This window comes from Schistocerca gregaria, chromosome 4 (genome assembly GCF_023897955.1).
Source record: "Schistocerca gregaria isolate iqSchGreg1 chromosome 4, iqSchGreg1.2, whole genome shotgun sequence".
NCBI lineage: Eukaryota > Metazoa > Arthropoda > Insecta > Orthoptera > Acrididae > Schistocerca > Schistocerca gregaria.
The window spans coordinates 36,246,404-36,273,810 of NC_064923.1; the positions used below are offsets into that span (position 1 = coordinate 36,246,404).

A 27,407-nucleotide genomic window follows, 5' to 3' on the forward strand; every position below is an offset into this window, starting at 1 on the left:
ATGATGGGACCTCGCGAACATCGCGACTATCGCGACTGACGGCTTCTCAGCCACCGGTCCAGCAGGCATCGGCAGCTGACCTCACGGCTCCATGGGCGAGCGGCAGCGAGTTCATCTTATCCACAGGGCATCCTGGCTTCAGCGGAGCACTGGTGGCCACAGGCCCAGAGTGCGATCGGCGGCACGCGTTGGGCGCATTGTCGGAGAATCTACACAGCAGCAGCCAGGTGGAGGGATCTGCAGGGCTGGGCAGTGACGATGAGGGAGAAAGTTTAATAAATAATTGTAAAACTCCACGCCGTCTCAGTCTTTGGCGCAGCCACTGTGTCTGCTACTAACAAGTAGCAAACGGCTGTAACAAGAGGTGTAAAAGTCGTAACAAGTGGCCATCTGTCACAACATAAGTCAACAATAGAATTTGTTACGAAACAATTACTGATTTCACCATATAACAAAATATATTAACTAGGAATAATCAAAATAAATTGGGAAACTGATTAGATACACAACTAAGCACAAAATTAGATCTGGTGCTATATTTCTTAGAACTGAGGGCCAACCTTTCTCTTTTATGGAAATTCAGATTATACTCATGTATCTCATGTATGTTAATAGTACTTGGGCAAAATGAAAATAAAATGAATTTAAGGAGGCATATGGCAAAAAATGAGAGAGGAAGTAGAGAGATCCCAGCTTGCTTTGCCATAACTGGTGAGCACTTGTCACTCAACTGACCAAGTCATCACTTCCAGTATTGAATGAAGTGACATTACATTCTTCACTTCCTGGGCCGGTAAATTTAGTGTCGCTCAGGATCAGTATAGCAATCCTTTTCTGAAAGTGTTGCTTAAACAATTCAGGAGAGTGTCAAAGCACAGGAAAAGACTGAAAGACAGCCAGGCTACAAATGTAATAGCAGATGCCCTCCAGCAGCTGAACAGTTGTAAGTGCTGAAACAAATGTAAACAGGGTTTTACTGTTTCAAATGTCTGTTATTAAGTTGCCTTAGTATACCCAGAATTTTAATTTTCTGTCAAAATAATAAAAACAAGAACATGGAGTTTTATATTGATGTGTTACACTTGCTGAGCTTGTTTTTAATGATTTAGACATTGAAACCTCTGAAGTCACCAGCATTGGAAATATGTCTCGAAGCACAGAATTCACAAAGTATGCTCTCACAGCCTGCGTTTTGTGATTAATGGGTTTTTCAGACAAGTAGACTGAAAGATTGTCGTTAAAGAGGTTTCTATTGCAATTTTTTTTTATAAAAACACTAAAATTCATTAAAAAAACATGAATTGCCCTTCCAGCCATACTTGAAAACATTGTACTTATTCAAATACAATTTTACGAGGATAATAAATGTCAGCTAGATCAAATGATAAAACATAACTAACAAACATATAGGTATGTAATTACTAAAGTCTAATTACAAAACTAATGCTAATGTTAATTCACGTAAGATCACTACACCCTAAACACAGCCTTCCAGCTGACATCAGGGCCTCAGAGGTACCTCTCTCCTTTACACCCTTCCTGTATTTAAATTAGTCTCAAATTCTAAACCAGTGTCCGTCAATATTTATCATAGGTATTGGGTAGAATTTTCTGGTAACACACATTTTGTGCTGCATGTGTAAGGATTATTTCGAAACTTTTGGCAATCCTGACAGTTGCTAGCCTTTGTTTTGTGTAAGTAGTAATAAGCACCGTATTTAGTGTTAAAGATATATGCTTTCTTGCGAGAATCATAGCTTGTATTTTTCTACTACGGACTCCAAAATATGTGTGTCAATGAGAAGCTTCGAAATTGTGTGTAAGCTTTGTTGGAAACTGTTAAATTCCTCAAATAATGGATGAAAGAAGTCCAGGTATTCATGCAGTGGCAAGTAAATGGTCTCATGGCAGTTTCTAACTGTAATAAATCTTTGTTACTTAAACATAAGATTGTACCTCTTAATTAACAGTTTATAATGACATTTTAAGTTTTACAGTTCATCCAATGAAATATGCCTTACATATTGAAAATCAAATTCTTGTTGCCACTATGCTGCAACTGGTATCAGATAACATTATAGTAAGATATTGCTAACATCTCTTAATGTGATTGTTAGGTGTGTTCAGATGGTGCAGTTGGTTGTAAAAACGTAGAGGTGATAATTCTTATAGGCCTCTTGTGTATTGTGGCCACATTCTGTGCACATAGCCTCCAGAAGTATCATAGCTGATTATACACGGGAATGTGAAACTGAAATGGATATTTAATTAGGTGGAGATCCATCATGATATAAAGCATGGAGGAGTATTGTTACATGTTTGGTCTATGAGAACTGCATACTGCTCAGTTTAAGAGACGATTTTGCCTTGCAGGTAATTCTGGAAACAGCTGTGAAGCACCCATTCTCGATTGCAGTCTTTGAGAACACCCTCTATTGGTCGGACTGGGAAGACCGGCAGATTGCCTCATGTCACAAGTTTACGGGGAAGAACTACAGAGTTATTTTGCGCTCACTCAAAAGCCACATTTATGGAATAAAGGTCTACCACCCTGCCCTCCATCCATTGGTAAGTAATTGGCAGAAACTGAAATATTTCTTCCTACTTACCTTATTTTGGTGATGTGTGAAAAATTAGTCACTCTGTAGACATTTTGTAGTTTAATTCCTCAGAGTACTTGAAACATATCTATCTGGAGCCATTTGTGCCAGAAGGCTCTTGCTAATCAGTGCCTTTTTAACTGTGGATTGGCTGTTCTCAGTAGACTTCTCCTTTTGTGTTGAAAACCAATTAAAGAGATTTAGTTTCTGGAATAACATGCAGATACTTTGAATTCAATGTATTGTCTATAATATTAAAGTCTGGACAACATACATCTGCATGTATTCCAGTCAGACAAGTGTATCTGTCAGTCCTTAAAGGAAATTTCCACAAATATAAACATTTGTTCTGTGGTGATCATTTCTTTAACATGGAGATCATTCTCTCCCTTCCCTCACCCACAGGACCAAAGGACTCAACCCAGCAAGCAGAAGTGCCTGTTTACACCTCACCTCCCTGGTAGCATCGGATCAGTAAAGCTCTAATTTCCACAGACCATAAAATATGTCTCAAAAGTGGGTTACTTCCTACAACCTACCTTAACTCGTAAACATCTTTTGTCGGCCAAAGGAAGACAGGGAAGTGGGACATCTGATCCCAGAATGTCACACTTCAAAGCAGAATCCCAGAGCTTCCATATTTTACAGTCATATCAGAGTATGTAAGTCAGATAGTTAACACCAAAGAATAACAAACCAAAAACTAAAGTTTGTGAATATACAAAGCAAATCACCTAGGACAAAACTGTTTCATCAGTTGTCTGCAGAGTTAGACCGTAACTGGAATTAAGCCTATTATGCCTTTACAGTGTACATCATTTTATTTTTTTTAAATTTTATTATTTTTTTTTTCCTCCTTCCAAATTTACTGATAAATGCAGATTACTGAGTTCAGGATTAAGCTTGCCAGGATTAAGCTTGCTGATTTACGCCCCTCCTGTAGCTAACTTGGTACGTACACACACACACACACACACACACACACACACACACACACAGTGTTACAAAATATGCATTACACAATTTTTGTCTGGGCACAAAATCCATTGACTGTTTCATGTCCCTAGACAGTTGCCTTGGACTTTCTGCTGAAATTGAATGGCTTTCTCTGCTTGGCAACAGTGTGTGCCACCACTTCATTGACCATTGCTTGTTTGCATTGTGACATTGACCTCATGTAACAGTGACGTCCAAAAAAACTTTTTGTATGAAGTTAAATGCAACAAAGTACAGCCCAGTCTGGTTGTTCTTGAAACACAATAGTAACTGAATTTTCTGAAATTCAGTTACTCTGAAATGATGTACAAAACTGACCTTAAAACCTGTGAAAATTCTGCTGACAATTTCAACACTTTGAGTTGTTGAACCTCTTAAAGTTTGTTCCCATCACAAACCAAATTTTGAGAAATCAGATGTGGTTAGCCGGAGCAAATATCCACATCTGCCAAGCACTCAACTATATTAAGATTGTATCCCACTGTTAAGTGAATCAATTTTCATAGATGTTTACAAAGTTCGAAAACTTGGTGCACAAATGATTCAGCTGCAAAAATGGTGTCTAAATGTGTTAATAGTTAGCAAGGAGTAGACATGCATTCTCACTACAGTGATTGCTTGACATTTTGACTATCACAAGCAGGCCTCATAAAAAAAACATAAAAAGTAAAAAATCTATCGACAGAGGCTTTAATACAAAAAGTGCAATGCATCTGCAAGCTATAAAAAGTATTGAAGCAAGAAATTAAAATTATAAAAGGAATATGAAGAAAGGGATGGTCTCCTCCTTTGACAAGCACCTTCGGCATGCATCTCATTGTGTGAACAACTTTCTGAAACCTTGACCTTACTGAAAATATCACCTAATCACATTATGTGATTACTGCAATGTAGCAAATGTAACATAGAAGACTGGCTGAACATTTTGTGGAGCCTGACCTGTAACTGGTAACTTGTTTCCAGATGGAGAATCCCTGCAAAGATGCCAGGTGCAGTGATATTTGTATGCTGGCCCCTAACAACTCTTACACATGTGCCTGCCCTGTGGGAAAGGAACTTGGTTTTGATCAGCATTCATGCAGAGGTGAGGTACAAAAAAGTTAAAAGGTGACTTGTATTGTAGTTATATCTGCAACTTTAAATTGCAGTGCTGCCACTGACAGCTTTACGCTTGCATTTAAACTAGCTTAGTGTGTGGTGCTTCACTTGTACAGAATGTATGATCTGAACAGAATGTTTTTCTTAATTGTAATTTTGTTTACAAATTGCAATACCTTCTAAACTTTCCACACTGGTAAGGCCATAGAAGCATAGTATTTTCTTAGTGTATATCTGAACTAAAGATTCTGGTAGCTGTAGTCAAAAGTTTCTGTTAATCATGCATTTTGCGTGTGCGTAGAGATATTTCTGTAGAATCTTTCATCCCCCAACACACATTTCCTTAGATCTGAGAAGTGAAATAAGAATTTTCATAGATTTAACTTCACATATTTTTCAATTTGACTACTTTCTAACGGAAAATGCAGGATGGAATACAACATTATGAAAAAGATAGTTGGTACTTGCTGTATAGTGGAGATTTTGAGTTGCAGGTAGGCACAACAAAGTCTTTTTGTGCTACCTGTGACTAAACATCTCTGCTATGTGGTGAGTAGCAACTATCCTTTTCATATTGTTAAATATTTTCTAAAATTTTCATCTCCTATTTAACTCCGTAAGGGGTTAAATTTCCAAAAACAGTGACACGTACTTATTTGCAACAGAAATCAGATACCAGTTTCCATAGATGTAGATTTAAAAATGTTTGTAGTTTTTAGTTATTCAAACACTTTCATTCCCTATTTCCCTCTCATAAGTATTAAATTTTGAAATCTGCTGAAACACATGTTTCCTAATTTCTGCCTGAGGAACTAAATAAAAAAATTTGTAGGTCATCTTGAAAACTGCCTCAATAGTCACAAATTTTCAAAAACCTTTCATCCTTACTCCACCACCTTAGGAGCGGAATTTCAAAACATACCTTCTTAGACACCTACAATAAAAGATAAATGCCCTCTGCAAATTTAAAGTTTGTCCTTAGTGGTTGGGCTGGGCAGTCAGGACATTGCCTTCATTTATAGATATGAGTGCTACAGTATGAACAAGCCACTGTATATTACCAAGTGCTTAAAACAGCTGTTAACTGTTTCAGTTGTTCTGAAGAAGGAAGTAGTGGTGGCAGTGGCTGGGAACCGCATAATCAAGGTGGAGCATCGGCTGCTGGGCCGGCACACTCAGTCAGTCGTGCGGGCCAAGAGCATCCACCATGTCAGTGCAGTCGTCTATAGCTCCGTGGATGGCAAGTAATCTCTTGCTGTGGCAGGCCTGGCTGGTGTCTCCACATGTTGGTTGACACTTGATGCCACTCTCTACATGTGTCTGTTCTAGAAGACTCCAGCCTTGCAGGGCTACTGCAGCCTGTCTTCCTGGAATCAACTTACTGCAGCCTGCCTTTGATTCAATGCATCTCTGTCTTATAATATAATCTAAAGATGTGAAATAAATACTAACAAATAGAGGGGCTGGCCAGTACTTACCTCAGCTTAGTACAGCCGATATATACACAAAACAACAACCGAAAAGTTACGTTCTTAGCTTTCGGAATAAATGTTACTTCATCAGGGAGGAGAGAGGGGAAAGAAAGGGAAGAAGGGAAAGTGGATTTAGTTACTCACAACCCAAGTTATGAAGCAACAGGGAAAGGAAAACAGGGAGGGTAGCAAGGATGGAGGCATGGTTGTCAGAGGGAAGGAATCTAATCTGACAAGGTGACCTTATGGGCTCCCTTCCAACCTTCTCTTCATATTTCTAGGTCTTAAAAGATAATGTGTGGGTATCAGTATGCCAAAGCAGTATAATGAACTTAAATACTTGACAAATTTACTAAAATAATGTTTTAAACTTATCACCACTCAAGACTTAAAGTAGATTATTACTTACTTGAGTAGTGTCACATTGGATTAGGAAACTTGTGTCCCCTCAATCATGTCAAATCCTGTAAATATGAATACGAAGGAAAGTCCAGAAAGTACCCTTCTTACAAGGTGAGGTTATGACATAAAGATTACAGATTTTCTTTAGATTTTTTGCTGTTTTATTAGTCCATTAGGACAACATAATGTGAAAATGTTAAGGCATAGTATGTAGGAAATTTTAAGAAAATTGCAAGAGAAGTTTCATGTGTTGGTGACGTACCAATGTATGGTGACCATTAGCATTAAAGCTCTGCAATCAGTTGATTGTTGTATCAATTCCTGCTGATAGTGTTTATTTTTTCAATACTAATCATATTATTTCATCCACAAGACTTTAGAAAGATAATGCGATGACATGTGTATTTGCATGAACATAAAACTGAATTTTTAATGTTATTTGGTCATTCGCTAATTTGTCACAGCAAATATTAACTATCGACAAGGAAACAACCAGTGTTCCTGAAAATGTATTCGTGTTGTGACTTCTGAAATCTTAAACCTGTAATCAGGTTGCACCTGAACACAATCTGCAGGCATAGATTTTGAGGGTGGACCGGCTTCAAAAACCAGTTGCATCAATAAATAACGTGTAAAAAACTGTATACAATAATAGTTTTAATATTCCTGAGTATGATGATAATGTATGATTGTCAGATGTGCTGATCATGTTGTTTTATTATGGACATGTAAAAATAACATCAGCTACTACATAAGAAATGTAATTTCCCAACATGCACAGGGAATCTTTGAAGTTTATGAGGAAAAACAAAGCTTGTTGAAATTTTGAAAAATTTCTCTCCCTTCCATATGCAATATTTTCAAAAATATAGTGTCAAAAAAAACTAGCAATGTACAATTAAACGCAATCATCTCAAGAAGAAATTTCTCATTTGTCAATTAAATGTGAACAATTCTGAAGGCACTTTATAATTTTTAACTTGCCTGTAGAAAAGTCACAAGTAGTTGTAGTAATGAAAATTAATAAACAGGTGGAAAAACATTAAAAAGCCAAGAAAATTTCGTGCAAGTTCATGTCTTAACTCATATTACCTTTTTAAATTTAATATATATGAAATTAGCAGTGTTGAAGAAATGTAAATAAAAAAAGTAGGTGGGACTGAGTCCAGTGATCTCGATCAGAGTTTGTGCTGAGTGGCAGTGCAACAGTACATCATTGATGCATAAAGCTTCTTCCAATTTTCTTGAAATTTCCTTGATAGTATGCCTTAGTACTTCAACATTGTCCTAATAAATCTGTTCAGTTTGAAGTAAATCTGTGACCTGAACACTGGGAATTTGTTTGTACTACCATTCCGGAAATTAACATCTCATTACCGAGTGCCTGCATTAAAGCTGTATGTCCTCTATTACAGTCATTTTGCTCACCAAATAGAAAAATCTCGCCCACTATTCTCAATGTTTCATTTACAAATTCGTTAAGAATCACATAATTCAATTATACTCTGTTATCCCAGTTTTGTTTGATGTCTATTTTCAAACTTGTTTCCTAGAGACTATCCATTCTGTTCATCTCAGAACTGCAGTGTATTAAATATAGTTCCAACACTTTCTAACTCAAAAATTTCTGCAGATAGTTAATTTGTCTAATGATGCTAGTAATGAGTTAAACCTAAAGGGATGCTCTTCACTGAAGTAACTTACGATGTAATAGCACTGTATTCTAATTCAGACTTGAATGAATGTTAACAACTTGTTGCCAAGAACAAACATCATCGGTTTATAGACTAAAACTCCCCCCATGAACCATGGACCTTGCGGTTGGCGGGGAGCCTTGTGTGCCTCAGCGATACAGAAGGATTTACTGTAGGTGCAACCACAATAGAGGGCTATCTGTTGAGAGGCCAGACAAACGTGTGGTTCCTGAATAGGGCCAGCAGCCTTTTCAGTAGTTGCAGGGGCAACAGTCTGGATGATTGACTGATCTGGCCTTGTAACAATAACCAAAACGGCCTTGCTGTGCTGGTACTGTGAACGGCTGAAAGCAAGGGGAAAGTACAGCCGTAACTTCTTCCCAAGGGCATGCAGCTTTAATGTATGATTAAATGGTGATGATGGTGGTGGTGTCCTCTTGGGTAAAATATTCCAGAGGCAAAATAGTCCCCCATTCGGATCTCCGGGCAGGTCCTACTCATTATTAGGAGAAAAAAACTGGCGTTCTATGGATCGGAGTGTGGAATGTCAGGCCCCTTAATCGGGCAGGTAGGTTAGAAAATTTAAAAAGGGAAATGGATAGGTTAAAGTTAAAGTGGGAATTAGCGAAGTTCAGTGGCAGCAGGAACAAGATTTTTGGTCAGGTGAAGACAGGTTTATAAATACAAAATCAAATAGGGGTAATGCAGGAGTAGGTTTAATAATGAATAAAAAAACTAGGATTGTGGGTAAGCTACTACAAACAGCATAGTAAACACCTTACTGTGGCCAAGATAGGCACGAAGCCCACACCTACTACAGTAGTACAAGTTTATATGTCAACTAGCTCTGCAGATGACGAAGAAATTAAAGAAATGTATGATGAGAGAAAAGAAATTATTCAGGTAGTGAAGGGAGATGAAAATTCAATAGTCATGGGAGACTGGAATTCGGTAGTGGGAAAAGGAAGAGAAGGAAACGTAGTAGGTGAACATGGATTGGGGGTAAGAAATGAAAGAGGAAGCCGGCTGGTAGAATTTTGCACAGATCACACCTAACACTTGGTTCAAGAATCATAAAAGAAGGTTGTATACATGGAAGAAGCCTGTAGATTAAAACTGAAGAAAACGCAAAAAGGTGGGAATTTAAGGAGATGGGACCTAGATAAACTGACTAAACCAGAGGTTGTACACAGGGAACAATTGACAAGAATGGGGGAAAGAAATACAGCAGAAGAAGAATGGGTAGCTTTGAGAGATTAAATAGTGAAGGCAGCAGATGATCAATTAGGTAAAAAGATGAGGGCTAGTAGAAATCCTTTGTTAACAGAAGATATATTGAATTTAATTGATGAAAGGAGAAAATATAAAAATGAAGCAGGCAAAACGGAATGCAAACGTCTCAAAAATGAGATCGACAGGAAGTGCAAAATGGCTAAGCAGGGATGGCTAGAGGACAAATGTAAGGATGTAGAGGCTTATCTCACTAGGGGTAAGATAGATACTGCCTACAGGAAAATTAAAGAGACCTTTGGAGAAAAGAGAACAACTTGTATGAATATCAAGAGCTCAGTTGGAAACCCAGTTCTAAGCAAAGAAAGGAAAGCAGAAAGGTGGAAGGAGTATATAGAGGGTCTATACAAGGGCGATGTACTTGAGGGCAAGATTATGGAAATGGAAGAGGATGTAGAAGAAGATGAAATGGGAGATATGATACTGCGTGAAGAGTTCAACAGAGCACTGAAAGGCCCCGAGTCGAAACACGACCCTGGGAGTAGACAACATTCCATTAGAACTACTGACAGCCTTGGAAGAGCCAGTCCTGACAAAACTCTACCATGTGGTGAGCAAGAAGTATGAGACAGGTGAAATACCCTCGGACTTCGAGAAGAGTATAGTAATTCCAATTCCAAAGAAAGCAGTTGTTGACAGATGTGAAAAGTACCAAACTATCAGTTTAATAAGTCACAGCTGCAAAATGCTGTCACGAAATCTTTACAGACGAATGGAAAAACTAGTAGAAGCGGGCCTCGGGAAAGATCGGTTTGGATTCCGTAGAAATATTGGAACACATGAGGCAATACTGACCCTGCGACTTATCTTCGAAGAAAGATTAAGGAAAAACAAACATACTCTCCTAGCATTTGTAGACTTAGAGAAAGCTTTTGACAATGTTGACTAGAATACTATTTCAAATTCTAAAGGTGGCAGGGTTAAAATACAGGGAGCGAAAGGCTATGTACAATTTGTACAGAAACCAGATGGCAGTTATAAGAGTTGATGGGCATGAAAGGGAAACAGTGGTTGGGAAGGGAGTGAGGCAGGGTTGTAGCCTCTCCCCGATGTTATTCAATCTCTCTATTGAGCAAGCAATAAAGGAAACAAAAGAAAAATTCGGAGTAGGTATTAAAATCCATGGAGAAGAAATAAAAACTTTGAGGTTCGCCGATGACATTGTAATTCTGTCAGAGTCAGCAAAGGACTTGGAAGAGCAGTTGAATGGAATGGATAGTGTCTTGAAAGGAGGATATAAGATGAACATCAACAAAAGCAAAATGAGGATAATGGAATGCAGTCTAATTAAGTCGGGTGATGCTGAGGAAATTAGATTAGGAAATGAGACATTTAAAGTAGTAAAGGAGTTGTGCTATTTAGGGAGCAAAATAACTGATGATGATGGTCGAAGTAGAGAGGATATAAAATGTAGACTGGCAGTGGCAAGGAGAGTGTTTCTGAAGAAGAGGAATTTGTTAATATTGAGTATAGATTTAAGTGTCAGGAAGTCGTTTCTGAAAGTATTTGTATGGAGTGTAGCCATGTATGGAAGTGAAATATGGACAATAACTAGTTTGGACAGGAAGAGAATAGAAGCTTTCAAAATGTGGTGCTACAGAAGAATGCTGAAGATAAGCTGGGTAGGTCACACAACTGATGAGGTGGCATTGAATAGAATTGGGGAGAAGAGGAATTTGTGGCACAACTTGACGGGAAGACCGGATTGTTTGGTAGGGCATGTTCTGAGGCATCAAGGGATCACCAATTTAGTATTGGAGGGCATCATGGAGGGTAAAAATCGTAGAGGGAGACCAAGAGATTAATACATTAAGCAGATTCAGGAAGTTGTAGGTTGCAGTAGGTACTGGAAGATGAAGCAGCTTACACAGGATAGAGTAGCATGGAGACCTGCATCAAACCTATCTCAGGACTGAAGACCAGAACAACAACAACAACAACAACAACAACAACAACAGATTACAACTTTTGTTGACAAATTAGTGAGCCCAGGTACAGTTACTTTCTATGGTCCATATGAGATCCTGATACTGGCATCCCAGAGGAACAAAAATTTTTATTTATTCAGATTACCGTATTTACTTGAATCTAAGCCACACTTTTATTCTGGTTTTTGTAATCCAAAAAACCACATGCGGCTTAGAATAGAGTGCAAAGTAAACTTAAGTTCTGAAAAATGTAGGTAGGTGCCGCCACAAGTAACTTCTGACGTCGAATATATGTAGCGCTACACAGGCATGCTTTCAGGCACAAAGATAAATACTGGTGCCAAAACATCTGTGTAAATAAATTAAAAAAAAAAAAAGGTGGAAGACGAGCTTTTTTCTCCGCCCTGAGTTTCAACCACTGCATTATCATACATTACCCAATGAAGTAAATACAAGTTCCGTACCCTCAGGGGGCTCAGAATTTAGTTGCTGGGTACGGGCTTGGCCACCCCAGGGTCCATAAGCTGGGGCTGGGAAGCACCACTAGTCCTCAATACTTGTAAGCTCTGAGCGTGCTTAAACGACCACCGTATGGTGTGACGGTGGAATGTTGTACGGTACAGAGCCCGGGGATCTTGACTTAACTGCCTGGGTCGCGAGGATGGTATAAACCTCTATAAGAAAACCCTCAATCTCAAGGTGTATTGTGCGCCGAGGAGACGCATGGCTGTTGAGATAGAACAGTTGCTAGTGGGCGACCTCTGGGTAACCTGCCCCCCTCCCCGTTGTATTAGGCTTACCCAGGAAATTTGGGCTCTTTCTGGGTGGACATTCCTTCCCCTAGCTGCTCACAGAACCACCATGAAATAAAATACGAATAGTGTGCAAGCATGAGTCTCTAAGAAAGGAAAGTTCAATGCTTTACAGTATGACCCCAATCATTCCTTTCCCTGTCCACACCAGGGGAGGAACGGCAGTCTAAATTACCTGGTGAGACATATTCTCCTCGATTTCTGGTTTGCAGGCGAACAGATGGGGACTCATTTCTGACCACAAGCCCTCAGTTTTTGTGGAAAATTTAGAGGACAAGATTGGAGAAGTTGAGGGCATGTCTAAAATGAGGTCTGGAGCAATCCTCATACAGAGAGCATCCCCAGTGCAGTCGTGGGCATTGCTTGCATGTGACAATCTGGGTGATGTTGCATTCTCCATTACGCCTCATAAGAGCCTCAATATGGTTCAGGGACTTACTTTTCATCATGACCTGTTGTTGCAGTCTGATGACGCGCTCCACGCAAATCTGGAACACCGCGGTGTCCTCTTTGTACGACGTGTCTTCAGGGAACCTAAAGATAGTAGGGTCACCACCGGCGCCCTCATCTTGGCTTTTGAGGGAGACACTATGCCTGAGAAGGTAAAGGTGGTGATATATCGATGTGGTGTTAAGCCTTACGTCCGTCCTCCCATGCGCTGCTTAAGTGCTGGAGGTTTGGGCATATGTCATAAGATGTGACACCAAACCTGGCCCTACAGGAAAGCTGGTTTCCTGTTCGGCATGCCCCCTCCCTCTGTGGCTACTGGGATTACAATAAGAACCGCGTAGAATATGACAGGGTGTCTGTGTTTGTTCTGGCCACTGTTCCTAGTGCCCCAGTGCCACTTCACACGGCTCTCGAGGCTGTGGCTGTTAAAATCCGCGTCGGAATGGAGCTTACCATCTGTTCCCTCTGCCTTCCCCCAGATAAGGTTGTCCCTCTTACCGAACTAGCTGCCTTGTTTGCCGAGCTCCCCCCACCATTCCTCCTTTTGGGGGAGTTTAATGCCCACCACCCTTTATGGGATGGGACCCAGATCTCAGGCCAGGGTAGGAACATTGAGGCTCTCTTGGCACAGCAGGACATTTGCCCCCTTAACATTGGTGCTCCCACATATTTTAGCTTGACTTGTGGCACATACTCGGCCATCGACCTCTCTCTTAATAGCCCAGGTCTTCTTCCATACCTCAGTTTGAAGGTCCACGACGACCTCTGTGGTAGCGAACACTTTCCTATCCTTGTTTCTCTTCTTCAATCTCAACCCCCCTGACCAGCTGCCATGATGGGCTCTTCGTGGAGCTGATTGGTTAGTCTACACCTCAGCTACTATGGCCATCGCTCTGCTTCCTGGTGGCATTGATTTGGCAGTGGACGAGGTCACTGTGGCCATTGTTTCTGCTGCTGAGGCAACTGTCCCCTGCTCTTCCAGTACCCTAAGGCATAAGTCAGTCCCTTGGTGGACACCAGAGATTGCAGAAGCTATCCGGGACCACCAGCGAGCCCAGCAGAGAATATGGTTACCTTTAAATGGCTGTGGGCCCAGGCTCGGTGGTTAACCCAGCGGAGCAAACAGGACTGTTGGGAACAATATGTTGCCACCATAGGTTCTCGCACCTTCCCATCTCAGGTGTGTTCACGGGTTCGGCACATTTTTGGCTTTCGCCCTCATGTATCTGTCCCAGCCTTACCAACGTTATGTGCAAACTCCTGGAATGGATGGTGAGTCGACAGCTCATGTGGATCCTCGAAGCTCGGGGGGCCTCCTAGCCCAGCAACAGGGGGGCTTCCGTCAGGGCCGCTCAGCGATCGACAATTTAGTCTCGCTAGAGTCGGGTATTCATACAGCTTTCACTCGGTGAGAACATCTAGTTACTGTTTTCTTTCATCTTCGGAAGGCGTACGATACCACCTGGCGCCATCATATCCTTGCTACGCTGCACGAATGGGGTTTATGGGGTCCACTTCCAATTTTTCTATGGAATTTTTTCTCCAATCACTCCTTTCGGGTTAGAGTTGGCACACATTTTAGCTCTGCTCATATTCAGGAGAATGGTGTCCAGCAGGGCTCGGTTCTCAGTGTTCGTCTTTTTGGTCACGATTAATGGTCTTGCAGCTGCAGTGGGCTCATTGGTTTGTTCTTCTCTATATGTTGATGACTTTTGTCTTTATTACAGTTCCCCAATCATCAGTGTCACTGAACGGCAGCTGCAGGGAGCTATCCGTAAGGCACATTTTTGGGCATCCAACCATGGTTTTCAGTTCTCAGCCTCTAAGACCAGAGTGATGCATTTCTGTCGTCGTCGAACGGTCCACCTCCATCCAGAGCTCTACCTTGCCAACGAACTCCTTCGTATTGAGGAGATGCATCACTTCCTTGGCATGCTGTTTGATGCTCAGCTCACTTGGACACCTCATCTTTGAGAGCTTAAACAACGGTGCTGGCGGCACCTCAACATCCTTTGCTGCCTCAGCCACACCGTTTGGGGGCCATCACAAACAACCCTCCTACAGCTCTATAAGGCCTTAGTCCATTTTCCTGTCTCGGTTAAGGGAGCATGGTGTAAGACTCAGCAGCACCTTCAACGTTGCAGATTCTCGACCCAATTCTCCATTGTGGCATCAGACTGGCGACAGGTGCCTTCCGCACTAGTCCTTTCCCCTTCCTCCATGCTTCTGGTCCTTTTCTTCTACCCCTCCTAAGTCCCCCCCCCCCCCCCCCCCCTCCCGCTTGCTGCTTTGCTTGGATGTTTCCTGCCATTCGTTCCACCTGCCAGTCTTAGTCAACAATTCCTGGCTCTTTTTGCCTCGTTTCGCGATGCAGATGTAGTCTACACCGATGGTTCTGTGGTCGATGGAAGCACTGGGTTTGCTTTCATCCATGGCGACTACGTTGAGCAGCATTCCTTGCCTTTTGGGAGCAGTGTTTTCACTGCGGAGCTGGTTGCTCTTTATTGTGCACTCACTCACCTTTACTCGACCAGTGTTTCTCTTGGGACCCTTTGGTGCGCAGTATTCAAGATGCTGTTTCTGCTCTCGCCTAGTGTGGTCGTTCAGCGACGTTTGTGTGAACCCCGGGCCACATCGGCATTCCAGGAAACGAACGTGTCGATCGGTTGGCCAAGCAGGCCACCACTTCACCACCCCTGGAGCTTGATCTCGTGGAAAGAGACCTTCGGTCAATTCTACATCGCAAGGTCCGCGATGTCCGGAGCTCTGAATGGTCTGTCTTGAACACGCTAAATTAGCTCCGCATGGTCAAGTCGTCCACGGCCGTATGGAACTCATCCTTGAGGGGCACGCGTAGGGACTAGGTTGTTCTCTGCCATCTCCAAATTGGACATATGCAGTTGACCCAGAGCTATCTCCTTCACGGTGAGAACCTGCTCAAGTGTCACTGTGATGCAGGGCTGACAGTGGTCCATCTTCTGTTGGAGTGCCCCGTTTTAGCCCCCTTGTGGCAGTCGTTTAATTTACCTTCCTTTAATTCTCAGTGACAATTCCTCTATAGCTGACTCAGTTTTACGTTTTATCCATGCAGCATTCCAGGAAACGAACGTGTCGATCGGTTGGCCAAGCAGGCCACCACTTCACCACCCCTGGAGCTTGATCTCGTGGAAAGAGACCTTCGGTCAATTCTACATCGCAAGGTCCGCGATGTCCGGAGCTCTGAATGGTCTGTCTTGAACACGCTAAATTAGCTCCGCATGGTCAAGTCGTCCACGGCCGTATGGAACTCATCCTTGAGGGGCACGCGTAGGGACTAGGTTGTTCTCTGCCATCTCCAAATTGGACATATGCAGTTGACCCAGAGCTATCTCCTTCACGGTGAGAACCTGCTCAAGTGTCACTGTGATGCAGGGCTGACAGTGGTCCATCTTCTGTTGGAGTGCCCCGTTTTAGCCCCCTTGTGGCAGTCGTTTAATTTACCTTCCTTTAATTCTCAGTGACAATTCCTCTATAGCTGACTCAGTTTTACGTTTTATCCATGCAGCTGGGTTTTATCACTCGCTCTAGTATGGGAGCGCTCGCATGGTTTCTCAGGCTACACCCACTCCAGCGACTTTTGTGACGTGGATACCAAAATAGTGTCCTTTATGATTAGGTTAGATTAGATTAATACTTGTTCCATAGATCATGAATACGATACTTCGTAATGATGTGGAACGTGTCAGGTTAATAAAAGATGTCTGTACAAGAAATTACATTACACAAAATATTGCATGACACTAATGATTAAGTGTTTTTTTTTTTTTTTTTTTTTTTTTTTTTTAATATCTAAAAATTCAGCCAATGAGTAGGAGTTGTCATCTAGAAATTCTTTTAATTTATTTTTAAATGTTAGTTGGCTATCTGTCAGGCTTTTGATGCTGTTTGGTAGGTGCCCAAAGACTTTTGTGGCAGCATAATTTACCCCTTTCTGTGCCAAAGTCAGATTTAACCCTGCATAGTGAAGATCATCCTTTCTCCTGGTGTTATAGGTATGCACACTGCTATTACTTTTGAATTGGGTTGGATTATTATCAACAAATTTCATAAGGGAATATATATACTGTGAGGTTACTGTGAGGATCCCTAGATCCTTAAATAGATGTCTGCAAGATGACCGTGGGTGGGCTCCAGCAATTATTCTGATTATGGTAACAAGTTGTCTTGGTACCTCTATCAACACTTTCCAGCTGGAGGTTCTTCGTTTGTAGTTGAGCGGTTGAACTTTTACCTGATCCATCAACCACTGTAGTCTGTTTTACTCTAGTCAACTATTTGCTTTGCTTCTTTTAAGTGTCCTCTATTTTGTGTTAATGTGGTGTATTTTAGCTCTGTACCGCTTGGTGTTCCCTCCCTCTGGGTGCAGAGGTTAGGCTTTTACTGTATAGGCGTTTTACAAGCATGTCTGTTTTTAACTGGGGACTGATGACCTCGATGTTTAGCCCCCATCAAACCCCAAAACGAACCAACCAACCAACAAATTCCGTATTGTTCATCTTTGAATGTAGCAGCATTTCAATGTACTACAAAAATCCGACTAGCAAGACTGTTTGGGATGTTTGTCAATATGGTCAACTCCATGTTCTGAATGTTTTTCTAGCTGTCAGAAGAGATGATTGCTAGTAGGAAATTTAATGAATTGTGAATCACGTGCAGTATTCTCTTCACCATAAGAATAATATGAATATAAACATTTTGCCATGTATTCTTTCGTGTTTGCTGCTATCTCATTTAACTCCTGTCTGCCTAATAAACTATGAAACTAGAGTGGGACAACAGCAAACGCGGAAGAATATACATATATCGTATCATGTCATGTTTATAGTCATATTATTCTTATGCCTAATAGTGATACAGTCGGAAATGAAGCATGGCAATTGACTAGATTTTTGAATCTAAGATGACTCTAATTTCTGTGCGGAATGTAATGTACCAACGAGGCGTGTGCAAAGGTTTTCAAATAAAGAAAAATTTTCACAAAAATCTCATTCAGAACATCTTCTATCGTACAGTGTCTATTATTTGGTTCTTGTTGGTCATTATAAAAGAAAGGAGCAGTGTAAGTAACAAGAAATAGCACTCTCTTACCATTGTTTCGCTAATTAGATGATTCTTCTCTCTCTCTCTCTCTCTCTCTCTCTCTCTCTCTCTCTCTCTCTCTCTCTCTCCTTTTTTAATAAGCGGCGGCGCGCACAAAAGCAAGCCATGCCGCGAGCGGTGACAGGCCGTAAACACTCATTATCAGAATGCGACAAACAGTGCATGACACAGTAAAGTAATTAAAGTAATGCATTTTCAGCTTAGTGACGTAAACACTTATAACAAAGAGAACGGCACTTATCAGACCAAAGAAAAATAAGCAATCAATTCAAACCAGACGAAGCACGTGAAAAAGGAAGGGTACCCATATAAATACGGGCGGAGCGCCTGACATATAGCAATGGCTACCTGGTAAAGCTTAACTGCTAAGCTTAAGACTCGAACCAAACTACTGTAGCTGTATCGTCATTCATTCAACCTAAATTGTCTCATATTACAATGGACCAACTTTGTTTCGATTTGCAGGTGCGGCCTAAAACTCTCTCTCCCCTTGAATTTAGAGTCTCAGATTTCAGGTGGAGCTTAGATTCGGGAATTCCCCCCCTCCCCCTCCGATTTCAAGTCTCTTTTTCAGGTGCAGCTTAGATTCGAGTAAATACGGTATTCCACCTCCTTGTAGATGGTGCATCATAATTGGATTAATAGAACAAATTGCATACAAAAATAGGAAGTGGCCACTACAAGCTGTCAATGAAAAAAATATTTACCATCAATTAGGCATCACGTTCATATCTTCAGTGGTAAATATGGAAATTATTTCCAAGTCTCTCTATTTATTTGTGTGCATATGAGGAGAAAAGCAGGTACACTGAAATCAGAAAGCTCTGCTGCTTGTCAACTCAGCACTTTCCTTGTGTAAGTGGTATTTACCAGTGGAAATGAGCTCTTCGCAGAACACTGTCCTCTACTCCAAATTTTGATTACTTTTAGGAGCAATAGCTAATAAAGAATTCTTTCCAGTTTCTCTGGATGTCTGGGAATTTTTCTGATCTACTGGGAAACTTTTTGCCCTGTATTAGAAAAATCCACTGCCTGTTTTGGCTTGTAATGCAAAGGTTGTATGGAAATTTCTCCCTCTTAAGGTGGTTACCAATAATTCTCTTGAACAGGATTGAAACTTGATTGAAGCCTCACTTTGAAGTTAATCTTCTTGCACTGATCAATTTATATTGGGATGAATGTGGAAGAATAAAGCTCTCAAAAGCAACCATTTATTATTTAGAAGTAAGAGTTAAGATAAACTTTCCAAACTGAATAGTAAATGTGCAATTAGACAAGGTCTGCTTAACACGTCTTGCTGGTTTGGTGTCCAGCATTTCAGCTCTTCATCCTTCAGAAGCATGGGACTTCAGACGAGGGAGGAGCTCCTTGATAATGCACATTGACACCTGTGATTATGTAAGCACATCAGGTAGTAGTCTCGTGGTGCCCCATAATGTCCCAGGAGCATGTTGGACATACAAGAACACAAACCAAATGCGGAATAGCATTAATACAGAAATAAATTATTTGAGCTAATCATATGTCACTGAGCATGATTACTCCATTATTTAAAATGGCAGGTGTGCAAGCATTCTACCTATTGCAACCAAAAATATAATTCTGCGCCCTTATACTCCAGTACTATGGTTGTGAACTGGTCAGTTCATCCTAAGTCCCTTCTTAACCACATACCATTAGGGAATATGTATTGGCATTAAGGTGTAGGAATCCAAATATCCCTGAAGAGACTATTGCAAGATGTTTGGTTATTAACTTTCAAGAAATAAGGATTAATGCAATAACACTGAAAAACTTGATTTGGAGGAAGTATGTGAAAATACCTTCCCATGTAAGATTAGTCTTCTGAAATAGCTCACAAATTTTAAGAAGTTTCCTCTTAACTCCTTCTACATTGTAAAAGTAAGCATTTTCACAAAATGTTAACGAGGAGTGAGTGCAAGAATTGACGTCAATGTCTCTTCTTTCACACAGCAAAGAGCAATATTGCCATACTAACATTTTGTCATGTGATAATGGGACTTACTATATTGTTGTGCATATCAGTGTGAAATCAGCCTTAGTATCTTGAATAGTTGGTAAAGATTTGTGCTGTTAGTTCCAACCCTTAGATGTAATTTGTGGGCTTGGAGGATAATTAGATTTTTAGATTCAGAGGGTTTCATTCCTTTTGTCTCATGATCATTCCTAAAATTTTGTACTGGGAATGCCCATCTGTAGTGTAATGAGACCTTAGAAAGTTGTTTGGAAAGAGCAGTATAGAAGCTCATTGTAAGTGTGCCGTGGCAGCTCTATTGACTGTTGGCCATATTTTGATATTTAGCTTATTTTGTCAACCTAATGTGTGGCTCCTATTTAAATTTAACTATGCAGTTGCCAAAATGGAGTGGATAGGTTCCTTAAGAAATTTCTGAACCTTTCATGTTAACTGACCACAGAAATGTTGAAAGTGAATGCATAAAACTTAACGTTAACATTACTGCTTCTAGATGTGCTAGTAATGAGTGAGAGTGAAGAGAAGAAATTGTTCTCAATGGCAATGTCTACTAATTTAATTAGACCACTTCTCGAGAAAGGAATTGGGAGGATTACGAGCTTGTCATATGGTGAGTAGGGTGGACTGTTTCACCATGATGTTGTAAGTAAATGGCACTTTCTTCTGACTAACAAGTGACATTCGCAGATACGCATGGTAACAATGTGTACTGGAGCGATGCTGAGCTCGCAACAGTGAGTGCGATGAGCATGAACACCAAGACTGTGGCTGTGTTGTTAAGAAGCACGGGGGCTGAACTGCCGCTCAGTGTAGCTGTCGTCCCAGATCATGGGTATGTATCAGCTGTGAGGATTAATCAGTCTCAGTATAAAGAGCTATCGACAAGGCAGTTTGCTTTGTCTGCTTGTAAATGTAAATGTGACTAGTAACATGACTTGCTGATCAGTATGAACCTTCACTTAATGTGTATTTATGTATATGGCTACGGGCAGTTCAGATTGGCTCCTAGAAGCCGGTTTTTGGTCAGCAGTTCTTAACTATATTCTTACCTTCAGTGAATTTTTCGCTTTAGTTATGTCACAATTGAAAGAACTTGACTGGTTGTTGACAGCTGGTAATTACTTTTTTGCCACTTTGAATTCTGACTTAACAGGGATCTACCATCATAGAACGAAAACAGTTTCATTTACTCCTGTGTATAAAACACACAATTACATATTCTCGGAGCTATAGAGGTGTTTCCTGAAGTTCTGTGTCCTTCCAGTTTAACAATTTACACTTGTTCGAGGGATTCGTTTTAACAACAGCAGACTGTTATGTCACGTTACCATGGAATCTCCTGATCTAGGGTTCCCAAATATTATTCAAAGCTGATGTTAAATCAGCCTGGTGTGAATTTTTCCAGTTACACTACTTACTTCCTGTAGTGTCCCCTCTATGTAACTTGTATCTTACATCATGTTCAACTCACCATTATAAAGTTTTCCCCTAAATAATGCTAGACTATAATGATTTGCATTCTTTTGATTACTAATTACTCCAGATATATGAATCAACATGATTTCACTTACTGCCAGGACATTCCTTTCTTAGGAAAGAAGTCGTAGCATTAAAGTTGTTAATGAATTTTATGTGCTTGCAGTAACAATGTTATAGTGCACTGTCATAAGTGCTATAAAGGCCTAACAATCTAGTCTGCTATAGATGTCCATTTGAATTTATATGCTTAGCAACGACACAGGCAACATAAAACCTCATTACCTTTGTAGTTGTTCTGCAGCTGACCACTGGAGCGTGTGATGAGTTTCTCGTAGCCTGTATTCTTGCCTCTGGGGTTTGTGCAATTGTTTAAATACTGTGACTGTGGCTTTACTGTGCCAGTTTTCCCTCTGTGTAGAAATATATGGCATTAAAATAACAATGCTGCTGCTTGTTCATGTAAAATACATGAAAATTTTTCCATGTAGCATGTCAGCTGATTTCTACTACTCTGGTTTCTCCAGTGAGTCACTCGTCGCCATACAAATTAAGAGAGCCAATTAACAGATGGAAACTAATTTATTAGTCCATTCAGTTTAGCATCTATTTCAAAGTATTTCCTTCTTACTGAAATGCACTTTTTATAGCATCTCTGCCAGTGCTCGAACACACAGAGCAGACCATTTTTTGTCAGGTCCTTGAGAATTGTCACTTTTCTCGAGCACTGCATAGATTTCTCAATTAAAATGCTCCAAACAATTGCTTTTACTGACAGAAATTGAAAAGAAAATGGCATGGTATAAGATTGGGGCTAGAAGATGGATGCAGTAAACAGTTAATGTTAACTACACCACAAACTGCAAGACTTGATTTATGATATGAATCCACACATTGCCACCCAGTCTGAGAAACTTCTTGTCTTCTCTTGCAGTGCATATCATCAATTTAGCTAATACTGATTTGCAGTATGCTGCTGTAACAAAAGTGTGAGGGAACTGCACACTGGTAAATCATTCCAGGACAGTCAAAAAATGCCATCACTTTCCCTGCAGATGGAACAACTTTCACCTATCTTTTGGTGTTGGAAAACTGAGCAATTCCCACACTGTGCTGGGCTTGTTTCCCCCTCAGGTTCATGATGCATCTGACTCCAGACACACACACACACACACACACACACACACACACACACACACACACACACACACACCACCCCACCCCAATCAGGAAAGAGATGCAGCACCTCATGGCTTGTCTCTACTGGCACAGCCTGTTGATTGGATTGGAAGATGTGCCACCCAACAGGTAAAAGTGTGGGTCATAGGAATACGATCCTGTACTTGTAAAGAAACTGCCATATGAAATTTTCAGCACTGCCTAGAGGTGCTGATGCTTAGGGACAGTCACAGCACCCTTGTTTAACACACAGGATGATCATTTAAAAACTGTTGCACAAAGTAGTGTGTCTTCACTGTAAGCTTGCTGCAGCTTTGCATTTGTTTAAACAAATGTGGACTTCCATTGTGCCATACTGCTCCTCTTGCATCACCTCTGTAGAACATTACTACCAACCTACTGTAAAGCATGTGCTGCCACCTGTGAGCATTAGACATACAAACTCGCACTTTCTGTTTCATGGTACAGATAGTAAACTGCCACAGAAGCAACAAGAAAGAATGTCTTTGTTGATCATCCCTTGTACAGAATTCATAACTATTATATGCTAAGTATGATAATTGGTCTAGCACTCAGTGTGTAGAAGGAAAACATAAAATGCTGAAGTCTGTAAGCATGTAGCACCAGGAACTTTCATTGGGTTTGACAGTAAATGTTGCAATGAACTTCCTATTTTTGTGAACATGGGGTTGCAGAACTGTTCTTGTGTTGATTGAACACGAAACCAAACTTCATCATTAACCCTTTATCTATTTGGGTTGTGTGGTTTGATCCACACAAACTGAAATGATAATTTTCCTCCTGTATTTTGTGAAATGGAAATAGTTGTGATGAATCTGTACCATGGGCTAAGGTCTCCTTCATGTTATTAGGTGACAATTTGGTTAGAATTTCATGAACTTAATTAAAATTCTCATAGTGTCTATTTTGTGCATATTGGAATTCCATGAGAAGTTAGTGTCCGCCATTTTGAAGTGGATGAGAGGGGACAGGGTATTGGTTGGTTCAGTGTTTCCTTCTGTTTGTACTAAGTTAGCACATATGAGGTGCATTAAAGTTCTAAGGCCTCCGATTTTTTTTCTAATTAACTACTCACCCGAAATCAATGAAACTGGCGTTACTTCTCGACGTAATCGCCCTGCAGACGTACACATTTTTCACAACGCTGACGCCATGATTCCATGGCAGCGGTGAAGGCTTCTTTAGGAGTCTGTTTTGACCACTGGAAAATTGCTGAGGCAATAGCAGCACGGCTGGTGAATGTGCAGCCACGGAGAGTGCCTTTCATTGTTGGAAAAAGCCAAAAGTCACTAGGAGCCAGGTCAGGTGAATAGGTAGCATGAGGAATCACTTCAAAGTTGTTATCACAAAGAAACTGTTGTGTAACGTTAGCTCGATGTGCGGGTGTGTTGTTTTGGTCCTTCCCGGACATTTTTGTTGCAGTGCAGGAAGGAATTTGTTCTTCAAAACATTTTCGTAGGATGCACCTGTTACCGTAGTGCCCTTTGGAATGCAATGAGTAAGGATTATGCCCTCGCTGTCCCAGAACATGGACACCATCATTTTGTCAGCACTGGCGGTTACCCGAAATTTTTTTGGTGGCGGTGAATGTGTGTGCTTCCATTGAGCTGAGTGGCACTTTCTGGATTGAAAAATGGCATCCATGTCTCATCCATTGTCACAACTGACGAAAAGAAAGTCCCATTCATGTTGTCGTTGCATGTCAACATTGCTTGGCAACATGCTACACAGACAGCCATGTGGTCGTCCATCAGCATTCATGGCACCCACCTGGATGACACTTTTCGCATTTTCAGGTCGTCATGCAGGATTGTGTGCACAGAACCCACAGAAATGCCAACTCTGGAGGCGATCTGTTCAACAGTCATTCGGCGATCCCCCAAAACAATTCTTTCCACTTTCTCGATCATGTCGTCAGACCGGCTTGTGTGAGCCCGAGGTTGTTTTGGTTTGTTGTCAGACGATGTTCTGCCTTCATTAAACTGTCGCACCCACGAACGCACTTTAGACACATCCATAACTCCATCACCACATGTCTCCTTCAATTGTCGATGAATTTCAATTGGTTTCACACCACGCAAATTCAGAAAATGAATGATTGCACACTGTTCAAGTAAGGAAAACGTCGCCATTTTAAGTATTTAAAACAGTTCTCATTCTCACCGCTGGCAGTAAATTTCCATCTGCCGTACGGTGCTGCCATCTCTGGGACGTATTGACAATGAACGCGTCCTCATTTTAAAACAATGCCCATGTTTCTCTCTCTTTCCAGTCCGGAGAAAAAAAATCGGAGGCCTTAGAATTTGAATGCACCTCGTACAACTAGATTTAAGCAATTTCCATTACTCAGTACTTCAGGTCTTAACTGTGTTGTTGCCTAGCAGTCTGTTTTGATGTATTTTGAAATATTATAGAAACCAAATGATTTGGCAGGCAACAATTAAAAAAATTTGAAGTTGACTGCCTTGTACGATTTGTTGATTTTAAGTATGCTGTAAAGAATACTAGATTTAGTAAGAATTCTGTACATCTCTTAAAAATAAGAAACTAACATAACATGAAGTTTGACTGGTATTGTGCTGCAGATACATGTTTGTGGCTTTCGGTTCATCTTCACATGTGCATGTGGACAAGATCCTGATGGACGGTTCTGGACAGCGTGTCCATGTGCTGGAGGAAGTGTCAGGGCCCTACGTGACACTCTGGTACGACAGCAGCCTGGACAGAGCCTTTGTGGCAGATTCAGGGATGAACACCATAGGAAGTCTTGCCTCTGATGGTAATAATAGCTAAACTGTTAATTTAGCTGCATAAAGTAGTGACAAAACTATTCTAAAAGTATAAAAGGTTTTCCACACACTATGGTATTCGGATACAGCAACCAGTATGTAGAATGAGAAGACTTTCGGTTGCAATGTTAAATTACTCGTTATTTGTTCATCAGCGGTGTGTGTTTTGCCTAATTCAAGGCATCTTCAGATTAAGTTATGGATATCAATAAAACATCCCCATGAAGGAAATTTATTTTTGTAGATGTTTTATCATAGATATTTTCAACTTGCTTATCAACATCAACCAATCTGAAGATGCCCTGAATTGTGCAAGAAATGACTCATTGATGAATAAACAAACAATAATTTCATAAGAGCCAAGACTGCGTTCTTCTCCTTATTCTACAGGTGGAAAAGCTGAGCACATCTTCACTGTAAATATTGTGCAGTGAGACTGCAAGGTTGTAATTTGTAGGTGTGTCTTCTGACTGAATGTCAGGCACATTTGCATCCATGGTCTGCAAACTACTGTTAATAAATGTAGGGTAGAAAGTATGTCCCATTGTACAACTTTGCATGAAAATACTACAGGAAGTATTCAGTGTTTGAGTGGATGATTACTTAAGCACCTCTGTACTTGCAATACATAATACAGTCCTCGTGCTAATCACTGGAGTGATACGTAAATGACTGTGGTGTATTCTGAAATTTGTCAGTGCTTATTCCTGATATTTCTTGAGCAGGGTTTTGTGAATATCTGGTTTCTCAAGATTCTGCCAATTTTTTGGTGTCTGTGGGATGTTATTGGGTGATAAAAGTAAACCTGTAAATGTTCATGCTGCACTTTATGTATTATGTTAATATCTTGCTAGTACTGTTTAGGATGGATCCCACACATTTAAGCAGTATTCTAGAGTTTCCCCCGAAATAATCATAAGCAGTCAGGATACAGGCCCAGTTGCAAGATGCAGGGAAATCAGTGTGTATTAATACCATTCATGTCCCTAAAAAAAGTTTGTAACAGATATCTGAAAGTGTAGGCTCAATAAAATTTTCACACTGACATCGTAACTGTGACGTTTGCACTTTCTCCAAAGTGCACAATTCTCCAAGCTACATAAACAATTAACTCCTGCTATAAATAATTTTTGATGAAGGAATTTAGTTTTAAGTGCCACGGCTTCAGCTGTTCAATGTGAAATGAAATTTAAATGAAAGAGACAGCTGCAGGTTGTTGTTTACGCAATCAGCTCTGATGTTCCATAATACCATCCTTATGCCTTACGACCAATGTAAATTAGGAGTAATCTAGTCTTGTGTACAGTCCTAACAGGAGTTGTGGTTAAAGAACTGGTGTCCATAGATCCCTGGTTTACCCAAAACTACCCCTCATGCACCAACCAACTGATATTCTGGTTTGAATGTTGTCCTAACAGTTGTCCCTTGATGAACAAAGTGGTTGTTATGTAAATCAGAGGCTGACATGGATTATTTAATATTGGCTCCTGTTGTGACTGCACCCAAGATTGGATTACTCCTAATTTACTTTGGTCAAGGGAGTTGAAGATCGTATAATGAAACATGAGAAGTACTTATATAAATGACATGCACAAGAGATGGCTGCAGCTGTTTTAATTTTCATTTCCTAAGTTAATTTGGTTGAAGTAGCTGTTGGGACTTATCAAGCACTGCATATTTAGATAGTGTCATAAATCTATGTACCACTAAGTTGACAGTATACTGAATACTGCAATGGTTAGATAAAAATTCTGGATACTCAGTGGCTTCTGTATGGACACAGTTGTGCCTTAGGTACCTGTGCATCTCCTTGTCATCCTTGACAATCTGGAGAAAATCTGTTGTGCTCTGAGAGCCGTACACTTGTGCAATTCTTAGCCTTGCAGTGGTGTTGGGCTGTACAGAACTTAATTGTTACCCATTAATGAGGTGATTGATGTGTCAGGATACAGGCTTATGGTGGCCATTTTAATGCAGCTGGAGAGTCAATCCATTGGCCTCATTGTTCCATGCAGAAACTCTTGTTTGTGAATTGCAAAGTGTGATGATGTAACAGTGACTTGTG

At 40.6% G+C, this 27,407-nt stretch overlaps 1 protein-coding gene across 4 annotated transcripts in view; it reads left to right on the forward strand.

The window, feature by feature from the left end:
- The window catches only part of LOC126266851 (vitellogenin receptor-like), a 294,813-nt gene that overhangs the window by 165,400 nt on the left and 102,006 nt on the right, over positions 1–27,407 (forward strand). For all 4 annotated transcript variants that reach the window (XM_049971452.1, XM_049971456.1, XM_049971455.1 and 1 more), the window contains 6 exons: positions 2,374–2,568; positions 4,560–4,680; positions 5,788–5,934; positions 20,371–20,487; positions 20,565–20,709; positions 25,139–25,332. In XM_049971452.1, the coding sequence (XP_049827409.1) occupies positions 2,374–2,568; positions 4,560–4,680; positions 5,788–5,934; positions 20,371–20,487; positions 20,565–20,709; positions 25,139–25,332 (919 nt within the window). The remainder of the gene's footprint in view (positions 1–2,373; positions 2,569–4,559; positions 4,681–5,787; positions 5,935–20,370; positions 20,488–20,564; positions 20,710–25,138; positions 25,333–27,407) is intronic.